Below are 16,948 nucleotides of genomic sequence, written 5' to 3' on the forward strand. Positions count from 1 at the left end.
ATTTGATCTCCGTGGTTATCAGAGCAACATGGCTCGATCGTGGACCCGACAGTGGTTACACCTTGAGGTACACTTTTTTCTAAAGGCATATGTATCATGTCAAGGGCAGCAAAAAAGTACAAGATGGGGAGTTGATCATCTAAGCAATTCTGTTGCATGCACACCCTCTGTATGGAGGCGGCAGCACTCGTTGCAGTGGCCGTGGGTTTGAATTTGACCTCTGCCCTTTGCTGCATGTCACCCCCGACTCTCTACTCTCAATATTTTCTCTCTCTCTCTCTCTTCAGCTGTCCTTTCCAATAAAGGCAAAAATGTCCCAAAAAAACATATGTATATATAAATTATATAAAAAAAGCATGAACTAAACTCTTATGACCCAACAGGAAATGTGCCTTTTGCTTTTTTAAAATCTGTATATTAAATTCTACCCGGACTTTATCTGGAATAACAAACTCATAGAGGTGGCTTTGGTGGAGTCGGTCGTCCCTCAACCAGAAGGTCGGGGGTTCAATCCCCAGCTCCTGCAGTTCTTGTCCGATGTGTCCTTGGGCGAGACAGTTAACCCAAAGTTGCTCCAACTGCTTTGTTGATGGTGTGTGAATGTGTATTAATGGATTAGTTACTTCTGATGGTCTCTTTACTCAGCAGCCTCTACCATCAGTGTGTGAATGTGTAGGTGTGACCTGCGGTGTAAAAAACACTTTGAGTAGTCAGAAGACTAGAAAGGAGTCAAACAACCTCAAGTCCATTTACCATTTATCACTCCCTACATACGGTATGACACTGCCTGACACTTCTTTCCTGAATAAAGACATTTGCCCAGACATCCACACTTCAATAAGACCCTTTATGATATCAGCTTGAAACACAACCCAAAGCAAAACCTCTGAGAAACTCCCTCATGAGCAGCTAGAGATGATTTCATGAAATAAAAGGTAGTAGTCAGGTCACAGCAGTTCACCATCCTCCTCCCACGCAGGCTCACCTCTCTCTTGAGGCAGCTGGAGGAAGAAAAAAAAAAGAATACCTGGCTGTGAACGGAGCTACACAACTTTTTTTTTTTCTCCCTTCCCCTCAATGTCATGTTTTTACATTCTCAGTACACGTCTGCCTGTCGCCTGCTTGAAAGCCGCGGCTGAGTCTGTGTGTTACTGCTGCTGTGAGCGTTCACGTGTGTGTGTGTGTGTGTGTGTGTGTGTGCACGTCTACGCCTCTGGCACCGCCTGGCTTCCCTGCTCTCCTTTTTCCAACCTGGTGTGTCAAAGTTTTGATTTCCCCTCGGCCCCGTCTGGTAATTGAAAGCAGAGGCTAAGCCTGGAGGTGTGTTGGTGTGTCTCTGCGTGTGTACATGCACATCTCTCTCTGTCTGAGTGTGAGTGTGTAAGTTGTGCATCCTGCTTATGCATGTATGCATTTATTTTATTTCAAGGCTCTTTCTGTGTGTTGATTTTCACTCCGATAGTGTGTGTGTGTGTGTGTGTGTGTGTCAGAGCAGTCAGACTCTGCGGACAGCCCCGCTGGATGAACAGAACTCGAGCACCGGGCGCCTCGTCGATCTCTGCTTCACATGCAGAGCTGGAGGCATGGCCTGAGGCGCTCCAAGTTGCCTAGCCATTTATAAGAAAAGTGTCCAAGCCACTCAGAGAGGAGGAAAACAACAATTCAATACACTCATACTCAGAGACACTGCTCAGAGATGCTGCAGAATCCCTGATAGACGCTCTGAACCTAAAAACAAACCCTCCATTAAACTCATCTAAAATCATACCGCTTTACTATAGAATGAAAGCTGTGGCTCTTTTTGACATGTCGCTCACTGACATATGGGATCAAATAATCCTGTATTTACATTCCCTTCCTGTGTCTCCATCCCTCGACAGCCAATCAAAAATCAATCTCAAAATGTTTGCCCTTGCATAAATCACAAACCCAAACGCTCAGGTTCCACACACAGCGAACCCCCCGAGCAGCTGACTTCCTCATCACCGCCGGGCGCTCCGATGGGGATCGAGACCTTTCCCGAGGCTCATATTATCCGTCTGAATATGCAATGAGCTGCGGCGTGATATGTCGGAGTCAGTATGCCAGAATCTCCCTCGGCGGCTACCCACTGAACCTTTTCACCTCGACCAACCTTCAGCCGGCCGATTCATTACCTTTCCTCATTTCAAGTCAGGAGCAGCAGACGCACGGCGGCAGTCACAGCGCCATATGGCGACCTCACAAATGAGTTTGTTCCCGTGGACGACTCGTTGTATCTGTGTGTATGTTTGATTGGCTCTGTGCGCTGGTATTCTTTTTATTTTCCCCCCAGTTGTTTTCATCACCTACAACTCTACAATTCAGTAAGCAGACACTTTTCTCCAAAACGACGTACATCAGAGAGTAAGTACAACACAAGCAAGGATCTAAAAAAAAAGGGAACAATGTGAGTAAGAGCAAACGATCAGCTTTGAGTCTGATTGGACACACAGGTGCTGACAGGAAGTGACCAGAGGCAAAGCACAACATTGAGGGCAGTTCTTGAGAGCTCTAATCAGTATAGAAACCATCTTATAAGTCATCGTTATCAAACAAAAACCATCGTCATTACCATCATCATCATCAACAATATGGAGAGCATCATCATTAAGTTAGTAGGTATTCATGAAAGAGCTGGGTCTTTAGCTTTTTCTTAAAGGTGCCATCACCTGTAATTCATTTTTACTAAAATGTTTGTTATTTTTTATATTATTGACTCTGTTTGAAGCGAGTGCCTTGCTCAAGAGCAGGTAACTAAGTACATTTACTTCAGGGCCTTCCGGTACTTGAGGATACTTTTTTAGATACTGAACCATACTTATATATTTCAATGATTTGCTAATTGCATTTCAAATCTATAAAAGCCTTGAGGGTCTTGATCAGAGTTAATGAAACACTGACTTCATGCTCCTCCAGCACACAACTCTCCAGCTACATGATTGAACTCGTGACATCCTATCATCCCCCGATGTACCACCAGCGATAAGAATAATTACCCTGGAGGCCTCTACGGTTTGATCATCCTCTAAATGAAGGCACAGCACTACAGGCCACATTAACAGACGTAACAGTACATGGAGTTAAACAAGCTCCACATTAGAGGTCTTCATGGGTCCCTGGGAAACCTCAGAATCGAGTCCTGACAAACAACTCATGTATGTTTTGCTGCGTGTCAATTATAGTCAATTTAAGTCTGACTCTTTCGTTATTCCTGCTTCTCCCTCGTCTGTTCACTATGATGTGTAATAACCGAGTGGATCTAAGCTGACCTGTGATTGGTTACCAGAGAAACACGAGCGCTGTATGTGACATTTTCATGACAATTCGGCTGACTCAGCTGACTTTACATGAGTGAGAGTAAGGTTGAGTACTGTTAAGCGTACCATATGTGATATACTGCAGGCTTTACAGAATCTCATCTCGCAGAATGAAAGAAAAGAGAAAATAGATTAATACGATAAATGTAAACGTTGTGCACTAAAAATCCAATCCAACCCAACTTTATTTATAGAGCACATTTAAAAACAACAGAGTTGACCAAAGTGGCGTGGAGTATTTTGTATCTCACATAATAAACATTTCCAGCAGTAGAAGTAGATTAGTTTAGTTTGAACTGAATCAACAGGGTTTGTTAGGTCCATGAATCAGACCCTTGGTCTCGGGTCTTGGACTCTCTCCTCTTCAAAATAAAACAGGTCTGGTGTGTAATACCTGAGGCAAAGTCATGTCTGCTACACTTATCAGATAGGATACAAATATCACATCAGATATGGGAACATACTTCAGGGGTCCATCAGAGATGTTATAAACTGAGACTATAGTTGCATATTCAAAGTAGCGACATGTGGCCCTGACACCTGGTGTTTGGAATGGGTACTGTGGTCCCCTCCTCTCTAGAGTCGATGCTAACGCAGGTTGCCGTGTGGCGGACACTGAAGCTTCAGTGTTTAGCCAAATCTGCATCGGTCTCTAAACCTTTCTGTGTTCTAACTTCTCTTTTTTGGAACAACTTTTCCACCACTTTTATCTTTCAATTATTTTAAACTTTGGATATATTGTTGTTTCAACTTTTACTCAGGATTAAGGACTTCAAGTTATTAACCTCCTACAGTTTTTTGGGGAGCTAATTTTTGCTTGAGCAGGACGCTGAAACTTTTACATTTGCTGTATCTAAACGAGCAGGTTTCTGAAGTCTGAAAACCACCGTATCCCTATTTACACGTCTGACTGCCAGCCTCCTGATGTACCCACACATATGTTCTCCTGTAAACTTGACCGGTTTGTTTACATCAAAATCCATACAGCAGTGTTTATTAGAGGACTTCAAGCATTTAGTGAACTCAAAGGATGATTGGGCAAAGACCTTCTTGTCAAAAATCGAACCCCAGCCTGGCTAGTTGTATCTATCGATTGGGGGTAATTCAGCTCCAGTATGAAGTGGAGTGTGATGCTGTTATCCTCTGTTAAGTGATGCAGGGCGACGGCGGTTATCTTCATGGCACGAGCTGTCAACACCTTCAGCAATGAATGCAGAAGCCATGGCAGATCAATAGGGTCAACTATCCAATGGATAAACAATGAAGGGTGAAAACACACACTCCTGCCTACACACAGTGTCTCGTACCGTGGATGTGTGTGTGTGTGTGTGTGTTTACGGGTGACAGGGCCGGCAAATGGTCTATTTGTCCAGCGAGCGAGAGAGTGTCATCGCAGGTCTTGAGGGAAATGTCAAGATGCTAGTCAGCTAACTGTCCCCTGTGGGGCTAACAGTCTGTGGCTTAACAGCCTATTGGAAATCTATGCTCATGCATCCTGGTTATCACACTGCTAGCATTAGCATTGATAGCTGCCCTTTTGTCCATCCATTACTCTGCAGTTAATGTTTGCATGGCTTATCCCCCTCTGGCACATTCTTTGTCTTTGATATGATATGTGATGATATGAATATTAAGCCTTTGTATAAAGAACATTATTGAGCTCATTTTTGTTGTTTTTTTGACTTTCTTAACTCTTATAAGAGTTTTTTTTGGCATATTAGAGAGTAAAGGTCTCAGAATTTCCAATGCTTTCATGCTTTTTGATTACAATGTGTTTAAAAAACGATAGATTTTTTTTATATTTTATGGATCACTAGAATCAAAAAGTACCAAAAACTTAAAAAATAAAATGTAGATCTTTAGTTGCATTTTAACTCAAAGTTGCTGCAAGCAGAAGAGAGAGAGCAGCGCCAGTATTTGCCAACCTGTCCAATACACAGGTTGGAAAATCCTGCAGTTCACCAGTCCTATTGGCCCCATTTTAAAAATGCATAACGTATATTGATGTTGCTCACAAACAGTCAGACGGAAGAGGAGGTGACCCTGTCTTAATTACACACAATCGTGGCAACGCTTCAGAACCGAAAAAGATTGCAAATGTATTTGTGCTGTTTAGAAAGTGTGCAGGAGTTTGCTTCCACTTATTGATACTCATCAGCAAGAGGATTTTTACAATCTTCTATTCTTGTTGCCGTGGTAATGAAAGCGGTATACATATTGTTTGTTTTTTCCTAGTATGGCATTAAAGTTGAAAATGATGTCATGACAGCCCTTTAAGAGAGAATAAACCACGCAGTGCACTGACATAAAAATGCTGTTCCCGAGACAATGAGAGAAACCGATTGGGTAAATCCAATCACATTTTAAATATCACCTCCTCCATCCTCCAGGACGCACCAGGGAGCCCGCTGGGACCTCAGCAGATGATGAACACCACCCTGGACGACCACGAGCGCAGAATCTCCCACTCCTTGTACGGTGGCCTGGAGGGACTCGATGACAACTTGATGCCACGGCCAGGCATGATTCCACGCACAATAGGTACGATTGACTCCCCTTTCTTTTGGTTGTAGTCCTACGATGTCTAACTGGTTTAGTGCTCCACCTCTGGTTGAGGTTTGAGTGAATTCTTTGGTGGATATCAGTCTTATAACGTCCTTTGTTCCTCTGCTAAGACTGGGATCGGGTTACAATGGGACATGGAATCAGTATTACATCAAGTTTTAAGTCATGCACTTTGAAAAGCTGAAAAACTGTCCTTTTTAACATATTCTATTCTGTTAGTGTGTTTTTTCCTGGTTGATTCTTCCATCCAAAGTGCCAGGTTTTGTCACCGTACAGCACAAGCGTATTGCGTCGTCTAGTCTCCGTTGCTGTCAAAACACAGCGGCTTTTAATGTCTTGAAAATGTCAGACAGAAAAAGAAAGATGGAAGAACAGCCTCTGGACGTTTTCTTCTTTCTTTTTTTTCTACAGACGTCAGACAAGAGATTGATTTTCATTTTGAAATGGAAATGTGTCTGTGTGTGTGTGTGTGTGTGTGTGTGTGTGTGTGTGTGTGTGTGTGTGTGTGTGTGTGTGTGTGTGTGTGTGTGTGTGTGTGTGTGTGTGTGTGTGTGTGTGTGTGTGTGTGTGTGTGTGTGTGTGTGTGTGTGTGTGTGTTGCCAAACATCATCAGTCTCTGTATTGGATGACTTCAGTGAATGATATGAAAGATATAACTGCAGATGAGTGTGAGGACTCTGCATGCATGTGTATTGCAGAGCATTTGAATGATTGATAAGAGCAGAATGAATCTGTGGAGCAGATGGTAAGACTGCACAGTCAGCTTGTGTTAATACTGAGAGGGAAAGAAGAGTGCACTGTTGACTAGTGGTTAGTGCATGCACCCCGTGTGCGGAGGCTGGAGTCTTCCAAGCAGACGGCCCGGGTTTGAATCTGACCTGTGGCTGCTTTCCTGAATGTCAATGTCCTGAATGTCAAACTTTAAAAACAGGGGGAAAAAATCCAAACTGTTCGTCATCTAATCAAAAGAAGAATCCTCAAACAAACTTTTGATTTATTTTTTAAACACATCACTCCTGTCCTACAGCAGCTTCATTGGCTCCTGGTTAAACATCACATCACCTTCAAAATTCTGCTCCTCACCTTCAAGGCCATCCACAACCTCGCTCCGCTTTACATCTCTGAACTCCTGCACATCAACACACCTACTCGCACTCTCAGGTCTTCTTCTTCCATTCAACTCACTGCACCACCCGCCCGCCTGTCCACCATGGGGTCCAGGGCCTTCAGCCGCTCTGCCCCTCACCTCTGGAACTCCCTCCCACCACAAATCCGTAATATCGACTCTCTCTCCATTTTCAAATCTCATCTCAAAACACATCTTTTTAAACTGGCATATTCAGTCTGATCATTCTCCACCCGTTCTCATAACTCCTTTACATCCTGTACATTTGTGTTTTTAATGTTAATTCTATCGTTGTGTTGTTACTTTGTTGTTTTTTATCTCTGCTCTGTAAGGTGACCTTGAGAGCTTTGAAAGGCGCTTTTAAATAAAATGTATTATTATTATTATTATTATTAAACTAGTTTCTACCAACTTTGCCTCATTAATCAATGCCGTGCCTGTGTGAACTCCCAATAACACGGTTTCCTGTTCGCCTCGACAAAAACAAAGCGAGAACAGAGTGTCAGAGGAAGTGTTAACAGGAGAAGATGCAGGAGACTGTCACATTGGCTGTGTTCATCCATGCTTCACAAACAGTGAGGGTTAATAAATGAACAAACAGGGTCTGAGGTGAAACCACGAGGCAGATATGGAGAAGCTCCAGCAGCTTTCAAAACTTAAATCTATCAGTCCAACACGCTGACAGCTCAGTGTACAGGGCCGTGCTTTAGCTGGGCATCATCGAAAGTGTTGATCGGTGTAAATTAAGTTTGTACAAACTTTAAAGGAGACGTCAGAACATGAGGCTGAAACATCACATGTAAAAGTACATTTGAGTTTGTCCCTCTGATCCGGGTCTTTCCTTAAATAAATGAAGTGTTGTTCAAAATGTGGAGCTCGCCCAAACAGGAAGGATTAAACAAAAAGATGACGGCGCTCACCTTCAATGACCTGTGCTGTCATAGTGCTTAGTGACATGCGACCTTCATCCCCAGAGGATTAAAAAAACACACATCTGACTCCTGCTGCTGCTCCCTGATCCCCTGTCTCTGTGTTTTTGTTTTCTTCCTTCAGATTGGCGGGGTTAAGCAGATACACTAAAAAAAAGTCAGGGAGGTTAGAGATGCTTATTTGTTCAAATTCCTGAGCAGACATCAGCAAGACAGCTAGAAACCTCTGAGGCTGTATGTCTACTGTGAAATCCAAAAACTATCAAAGACACATCAGACATTTTCCTGCTTATTAAACACTTAATCAAGTCTGCAGAGGTTTTTTTTTCCATATCACCTAAAGGTTTATTTTAAACCCATGTGGTTCTGGAAAACATTTCAGATCCTCAACTTGTTTTCCGACTCAGTTTAAATGAAGTTGGGAGAAAAAAACAGACGTATGTGCTCCAGCTTGACCTCCACACATCAAAGCAGCACGTCGCTTTTTTTGGCGGGGGGGGATAGCTCACTGAGGTCTGTTTCGAAAATGAGATTGGAGAAATAAGGGAAGGATTAAGGTTTCATTGCAACTGTTGTTTAATTTTTTCCTCTGTGGGCTAAGCACAGAGGGATATAGGGCAGCGTGCTCAGTGTTTAAGCTGCTGGACTCTGCTGTCGACAGCATGTTTCCTCTGGATTTGTTTTCAAATTAATATTTTTTTTCCAAGTCGTGAAAACCAAAAATACAAAAAACAAATATTCATTGTCTTTCTACGAGGCACAGAAAGCAAAAACAAAGACTGTGTTATGTAAAACTATCTGCAGGACTAGATGCCACTATAAATATAAAAATGAAGCTTCTTCTAATAGGATGAACTTACACTTAACAATGCAGTGTGGCAAATTTGACTAATTAATTTGTGGTTGGACGATCCATCTCTAGGGTGAGCTGGGGTGCATCATCAGTGATGTTCCTGCAGGGGTCATTGGAGTTTTCAGGTCTTTCAACATCAGACCCCCTTTACCCAGGTGACCCATTAGTTGTTGATCAAGTCCAGGATTGCCTCCCAGCTGCAGCAATCCACCGGCTCGCCCTCTTTCTCTGTGGCTCTAGTGATGGTACACCAAGACCTGCCAGAGCTTTACAGATAGAGCACCCAGCAAACCCAGCAATCCCAGAGAGCCGGGCAGCCTCACCTCCTGGTGTTTAACAATCTTGCTCTCATAAGCCTCCTCAATGGGATCTTCCCAGGGCCACAGCCAGTTTGTCAGTTTATTTGATCAGAAATCTAACTGCCCACATGTGAAATAGAAAACAAACTTTATTAATCCCTGAGGGGAAATTAAGTTTCTTCACTCTGTTATTTCACATGCTGCACACACACACAGGCCAGAAACACACACGCACAAACAGGATCCTATGGACGTGCGCTAATGGAGAGATGTCAGAGTGAGGGGGCTGCACAGACTCGGTGCATTGCTAAACAGCCCCCCTAAGCAGTGCTCAGGAAGTGAACTGGCACCGCTCCCAAAACCAGTCCAAAACCACCATACTTTGGTTCACACTGGATCTTGAACTGACAACCCTCCTGGTCTGTTAGGCACCTGTAGAGCCCATAAAACCAAAAAGTCAAGTCAGATCCAAATCAGGCTTCAGGAACCCCTCGATTAGCATATAGAAGAACTCAATAAACAAACCTTAGAACATTGGAAAGCTGATGAAGGCGTAGTGCTGAAACACATCCGTTGTTGTTTTGTACGCTGCTCTTGCCCAGATAAAGGAAACTTTATTGTCTCATTTTAAGTCTTGTTGCGGTCGTGCACCTGGAACTTTAATCATTGTTGAGTGTGCTCCTTTTATTTGCTGTTTTTGAAAATTGGAAGAAACATCAGGGAGACCAAGAGAGGAGAGACCCTTCTGCTGACAGAGCTGCAGACATGCAAGAGATGTCCTGCACAGTAGCCAAATTCAACAATCAGGATGACTACAAATATAGAAATTGAAGGGTTTGTAACTTTTTCCTTGTGTGTGGTTAAGTCAAAATTCCTCAGTGCACAAGTTAATTTACTGTTTCCACATGTTCACAAACAAAAAGGTGCTTCACGACTTCTTTATGGAGTCTGAGAAAGCAGACACATGGCTCTCAGCTGCTTGCAGTTTGGCTTACTCAGAAGCCGACAGTAGACGACTTTGGATGCACTTGGCAGCAGCTCCCTGATGTGAACGTGTGTGAAAAAGGAAGCAGAGCTTTGCACGCTCAGCAAAGCTCCCTTGAATAAATAAAGATGTGTGTTTGGTGTGTGTGTGTGCGTGTGTGTGTGTGTGTACGTGTGCGAGGGAGTGCTTGCCGGTGTGGGGTGTATTTTGACTGTTGCTTGGAATAATTCTGTTCCCTCATCATAACGAATGCCACCGAAACATAAATCATGCATTAATCTTTCTTAGAAGACAACATCATTCCCGTTCAGGAGATATCAGCGTTGGCCCGTTGCTCACTCTTAGATCAGTCACCCGGCTTTGTGCACTGTGGAGATGCCCGGGATAAGAGAGCGACTTAATTATTCCTTCAGGCCAATAGCTTTTAAGGCCCAGCACCCCCTGGCAATAACCTCCTTACTAATTATGCAAATAAGACCCAGAGAAGACAAAATGAAAAGCAGGGGGTGCGAGAGAGGGGGGCGGGAGGGGGGGGGGGGGGGGACTCCTCTGCATGTCTTTCACAGCTCGCTCACCTCTTTGCTATCTGCATTTTCATCTAGAAAAATCTTCGTCTTCCCTCCTCCTGGCAATTGTGTGTTCCCCCTTTTGCCCTCGTGTATTCAGCAGCTTTTGCACAAAAGGCTTCTAATAGTAATAAAAGCGTCTCTGGTGGAGAGTCTCTAATGAAATGCCACCTATTGTTGGGCTGCAGCTCAGTCAGACATTATTACAGCCCACCGCGAGCGATGGTGTGTTTTTATTGGTTTGATTCTCAGGTGACGGGCGTCCATGGTAGTGCTATTCCTGCTGGCGGGATGGCTGCCCCCCCTCGGGTGCTGGCACTAAAACAAAGACCTCCCCCCTCCCTCCTCCTTTCACCAGGCTAGTGAGTTGACAGATTCATTGGTTTTCTACTCAGTAGCTGCCAGTTGATTGTACTGCAGTGATTCAAACTGTGACATTGATGGGATTCTCAGTGTCGCGCATCGGACTGCTTAGGGAAATGGGGATTAAGTGGTTCTATGAGTGCACGTGTGTGTGTAAAACGTGTGTGTGTGTGTGTGTGTGTGTGTGTGTGTGTGTGTGTGGTCTGAAAGAAAGAGGTGGCCATGGTGAGGTAGAGGACTCACCCGGACTACCAAACTTTGCAGTGAATAATTAAACTGAAGAAGAAGCACAATGGCATTAGCTAAAACAGATCTACTTAATGCAGTGAGGGTCTCATGAGGTCACACACTTGGAGTCTATTACACACTTGTAGTGGACGACGTGTGGGTAAACACTCATTTAGATAAATACTACTTAATACCTGATACTTGTAAAGTTGATTTTCTTACAGTTATTTGTGATCAGAGGTTTGTCAATCAGATATACTCTTAACAAAGTCTATATACATTCATTTCTTTTATTTTCTGGTTGCTAGGAGATAACGTGCCTTGCATAGGTTTTTAACCCCCGTCAGATTTGTTCTCATTAACAGCCTCAGAAACGTACAGGTGGGGACGCAGGTGGCCTAGTGGTTAGTGGGCGACCCCCTTTGTGCAGAGGCTGTGGTCCCAGGTTCAGATTCGACCTGTGGCTCCTTTCACTCATCTCTCCATGTCCACTCTGTCCACTTTGTCCACTCTGTCCTCTGTCCACTTTGTCCACTCTGTCCTCTGTCCTATCTCTCAATAAAAGCATCAGCCACAAGCGTTTTCATCCACACCAACACCCTGGCAGCAGCTCATCACCCACTTCCTGTTGAGGTCAGAATCACAAACACAATCCTATAAATGACCCCGTGCCCTTGACCCACAGAATCCCAAACGGTCTCATACAGTAAAATGTGATCCTCCAACATGGGAACTGTAAGTATGAAGTAAGAATTTAGTGTGTTTTTTTCACATATACAGTAAATCAACACAATAATCCACTCGATAGCACAAGCCCACCTTACTTTTTTTTTTAAAGTGCCTTTATGAGTTAATTCAAACAAGAGGTCTCTTTCTGGTTTCTATTATTCAATGAAAACGAACAAAGAACAGTGACTTGTGACTTCTCCACACACGTACACCCTCAAACTGTCACACCACCTCAGTCCGTCTTTTTCTCTCTCTCCATTCAGCTGCGTTTTACATCAGGTCAATCACCCACGCTGGCTGCGAGCAGCACCCAGCGGCACGTCGATCCCCTCTGTGCTCTCTTTATGAGAAACAAACAGCAGGCCTGGCTCAGTCCTGGAGGTCTCTGCCATAAAAGCCCCCAACGCTTTCTGAAGACAAACAAACTCCTCCCTGAACTCGGCACACACGGCTTTTATGAAGCATCGGCGCTGCCCTTCTTTTAGTGCCTATGAGCCCCCCCACCCCACCCTGCTCCCAACTTCCAAATAAAGATTAGAGACAAAGTCATGTGCTGCATATCAATGGGAGTTTTTTAAGCCTTGCTTTTCAGAGGCAAAGAAAGGGGACTATTTAATATTTTTCTTGAAAACAGGGGTGTGTTTTTTATCTTTCTTTGCGAGGGCACAGCTTGAATTAATCATAGTGTTTTGACATAGCAACAGCATTGTGCCTGCTGCCAAACTTCACTTGGTATAAGCTGATTAGCCAGGAGCCGTTTTCAGTCTTTTTCTAGGCTTCAAAAAATATGGTATTCTGGTTTTCAAAAAAAAAAGTTATTGTTACTGATGTAGTGAACTTTTTTTCTCCCCCCACCCGTTGTTGGCCCATTAAACAGTTACTGCGGTGTTAAGCTCCATGCAGCAGTTGCCAGTTGTCACAAATAAATTAATTCCTCGGGGTGTTGTTGAAGGAGCCGGGTAACGGACCGGCTTTCTCGAAGCTTTCATGAGTGTTTGTGTTTTTATTATCCTCCCAGAATCTGCAAAAACACAAGCATTCTTTCATCAGACCAACCCCTTATCCTCCCCTTGTTTTTATCCTTTCAAAGACGTCTTGATGTTGAGGTGGGATGTATCATTTAAACACTGTGTAATTTACAGGTGAGGATTGCGTCACAAGTTTTCCAAACAGGGGTTCAATGTTCATGAAGATCTCAATCAGACAAACAGTCTCCAGCTTGTGCTAACAATACTGTTCAATCTGTAAATGACTCATAATGTAGAGGGGAAAGAAAACTTTAAGGTTTCACAATCAAGTTAATCTTCCTGTAAAGATTTAGGCTAAAGCTTCTGCCACTCATCTGATCGTTTAATGAGAGATTCATTTTAAAATGGTTTATTAAACATGGTTTTACATGCTGCTTCAGTCTCCAATGCTTCATGCTGCGATAGTGTACACATCTGTGACGCAGTCAAGCAAGGACGTTATAGGGAAAAAAAGGAAGTCTTAGATTTTGAATAAAAACATTTCTCGACTTTCTACGAGAAACTAAAAAATTGGTCTTGTCTCCTCCAGGAAACTATCAGCTGTCACCGACCGTCAACATGCCGCAGGATGACACGGTGATCATAGAAGATGACGGGCCACCCCTACTCCCACCCAACCTGTCTGACCAATCATCGTCCAGCTCCCACGACGACGTGGGCTTCGCTGCTGATGTGACGCCGACGTGGGCCAAAGAGCCGCCCACTCAGAATGAAAGGTGGGCAAAGCATCCATCTCTTATACAACTCACTGAAGTCCACTGAGGGGCTGATTTCAAGAGTTTTAAGATGACAGTATGTTAATGCCAAGGCCTAAACTACATAATCAAAGCACAATTATAGACTGATCTGGAAGATCGTGGGGTTTTGGGACCCATCGGCCCTGAAAATCAAAGTGAACGATAATGAGGCCACATCTGGAAAAGAAGGAACGCTTGGAGAGCTCAGTTAGCAACAGGTCTTTTTATGTTTACAGTCTTCTTTCCAGGTGTCTTATAGTCCAGCCCCTCTTCCTTCCAGCGTCATCACGTTGGTTGTGAGGATTGGTACTGTACCACCGAGAAGCCTGTCGGTCAATTTACAGACCGTGTAGTCTGACCTCGGCATGAGGTCAATTTGTTGTTACTGTTTGAGCTTGTTTGAGCTCTCTGATGAGTCTTTAGTCTTTCTTTAAATGACTTCCTGAGCGATCTGTTCCTCTTTGTCTCCTGTTTATGTTTGTGTCTCAGTCATTTCCTTTACCCTCCCTTTCTCCTGCATCGTTCAACAATCTCTTTTTATTTTCACCCTTTGTCTCTTCTTGTTTCTTCCTTTCCTTCCCGTTCCTAATATTTTTCCATCTCAAACGTCTTTTTGTCCGTTGTATCTTTTCTCACTCCTTCATTTCTCCACTCCTTGTGTCCTTCCAACTACGACTTTTTATTTCACCTCCTCTTTTTTGCCCCAACCCTTCTTTTTCTTCTTGTTCCACTTATTCAGCTCCTTTTATTCTTTGATTTCATTTCCCTCAATGAATTGTTCACCTGCTTTGAGTCCCATTTCAAGCCATGCGACTTCAAAGCAGAAAACTTCTATGAACTTCTTTGACTTTCAGTCCTCGTTCCTCTCTCTCTCCAGGTCACTGATATTTAATTTAGAACATGATAGAAATAATAGTTATATAATTCCTCTACTCTCGTCTTTCCTTTTTAGTGCGCTGGCACAATTTTCCCTGTTTTGGATCTTTCTAATCAATCAATCTTTTCTAATCTCCATTTCCCAACCTTCATCCCTCCATCCAGCTCCAAGAGTCCAGATGAAAATAATCCTGACGCTGCTTTCCAAAGGGAGGGCTTCGGACGCCAGAGTATGTCGGAAAAACGCACCAAGCAGTTCGGAGATGCCGCCCATCTGGAGATCATCAAGACACGCAAGTCCAAAAGCATGGATCTAGGTACAACTATTAAAATATCCATGTTCTTTCTCCTGTTTGAGGTATTCATTAAGATGTTGTTAGATCATCAAGACCAGGGACTGAGGAAAAGTATAGGTTCTCATGGATAACTTGTAACTCAATATCTGAATCCAAACTTGAACTTTTGTCAGATTAAAGCTTTTAATAATACACACCAGAAGTATTTAAGGATTGGGATTCATTAGAATGAAGTCAGCAGAGCCAGTTTTCACATGTTCAAGATGTCATGTTATATACGCTTGTGTCCCAGCTCTTTTTCTGAATCTTTTGTCATTTGGTTGATTTTCTTGTCGGTTCTGGTCTTGACTTTATCATTCCTGTCAAAATCCAAGTTGAAATTCATAAATTAGATTTTTCTCAAAGTTGCAAAACATTAAATTTGGTCTGAAATGAAACCGAAGTCCTACAACAAAGATAGACACCTTCCATCTGTCATCTTTTCAGATCACTTCTGAAACTCTGAATCGGAAAATCTGAACTTTTTTGTCAATTTTTTACATGTTAACTTAACAGGGAAACATCCAATGAACATTTCTTCATATCTAAAACACAAAGTAGTTAACGTGCATACAGGTTTGTAGCCGTGGCTACTCTGTAACTCGGCTTTTAGGATTAATAGAGAAGCATTAGACATAGTGATCCTAAACATATACAGACATTATAATGCAATACATCATGGTTTATTGAGGGCATTTTGGTTTGCAACAAAAGTCTACACAGTCTATAAACATCCCAAGAACTGCACAAAGACATCAATACATACATGTAATACATATCTCCCATTGATGTCATCATGATAGACGTGTAGTCAGATATGAGACTCCAACAGTCAATACCTGTAGTGGCAACAACGCCTATGACTAATTCAAAATCCAATGTGCTAATGGGACAAATGACTGAAGATATCCGTTAGGTTTGGCCCTGCTAGCGTAAGTCAACCCTGAGGGTGTATACCTTGAAAAACCAAAATCATTCAAGTCAATGCCAACAAGCTTTCTTCAAAGTTTAACTATATTTCCCAGCCTGTTTCTGTGTACAATAAGTTTACCGATATATTCATTAAAAATATGATTATGAATTTGATGACCATAATATTTATCTATTATATCATCATTTAGACTTCCCTGTGATGCGAATGCTCTTAAGCCCTTAACATGAAAGTTTGTCCCTTCCTACACAGTGTAAAACATGGTGTTTCCATAGCAACATGAGAGGTTTAAAAGGTTTTATCCTTTGGGTAATTTTCTCTTCTCTTGGGCTGTCCTTTTGGTGACATTTATCCCCATAACACTTTACAATTCTTACTGTGCACAAATACCACTCAGTTCATCATCAAGTTATTCCACGGCCTCGCTGAGCGCTAAAATCAGGGAGTGCCTGTCATGAACTTTAAAAGAGATACAATGGGTACACTGAATATAGACATTTAAGAATTGAAATCATGTGTACATCTTTCCATAAACTTTGCACTCCAACTCCATAAAACCCAAAGAAAACCTGATTTCATGTAACCTCGAGCACACATCCCTGCACGCCCCCCCAATGTCTCCAACATGTTCCTTATGTTTTAATGTATTCCACCCACTTGACTCCCTGTATGAAAACAGACTCTGCATCTCTCTCCAAAGTCAAGAACTTCACTCTGTTGATTCACCTTGAAAATGGCTTCGAACAGTCGCTGATTGCTTTGGCTGCAACAGACTCTCTGCTCGCACTCTCTATAATCATATCTAATCTTCCTCGACCAGATTGCTGCCGTGTGCCGTGTTGATATCACAACAAGTCTGATTGCTATCCTCGAGCCCTCTTTTTCATTTCCCTCTCTCTCTCTCTCTCTCTCTCTCTCTCTTTCACTCCCCATCCAACTCAAACCCTTCCTTGTCTCGCATGGCGTCCGATCCTAATTGAGATGAAGCAGTTTGTGATGATTGCAGCGCTGTACCTGGATGTTGCATGTGGAATGTCATGAGCACTAACTTGAACCCCCA

The 16,948-nt window shown here is 43.0% G+C and overlaps 1 protein-coding gene across 8 annotated transcripts in view; it reads left to right on the plus strand.

The window, feature by feature from the left end:
• pard3ab (par-3 family cell polarity regulator alpha, b) overlaps nucleotides 1-16,948 on the plus strand; it is a 270,589-nt gene that overhangs the window by 160,182 nt on the left and 93,459 nt on the right. For all 8 annotated transcript variants that reach the window (XM_065953638.1, XM_065953641.1, XM_065953634.1 and 5 more), the window contains 3 exons: nucleotides 5,729-5,879; nucleotides 13,539-13,725; nucleotides 14,788-14,939. In XM_065953638.1, the coding sequence (XP_065809710.1) occupies nucleotides 5,729-5,879; nucleotides 13,539-13,725; nucleotides 14,788-14,939 (490 nt within the window). The remainder of the gene's footprint in view (nucleotides 1-5,728; nucleotides 5,880-13,538; nucleotides 13,726-14,787; nucleotides 14,940-16,948) is intronic.

Source organism: Labrus bergylta, chromosome 4 (assembly GCF_963930695.1).
Source record: "Labrus bergylta chromosome 4, fLabBer1.1, whole genome shotgun sequence".
Classification (NCBI taxonomy): domain Eukaryota; kingdom Metazoa; phylum Chordata; class Actinopteri; order Labriformes; family Labridae; genus Labrus; species Labrus bergylta.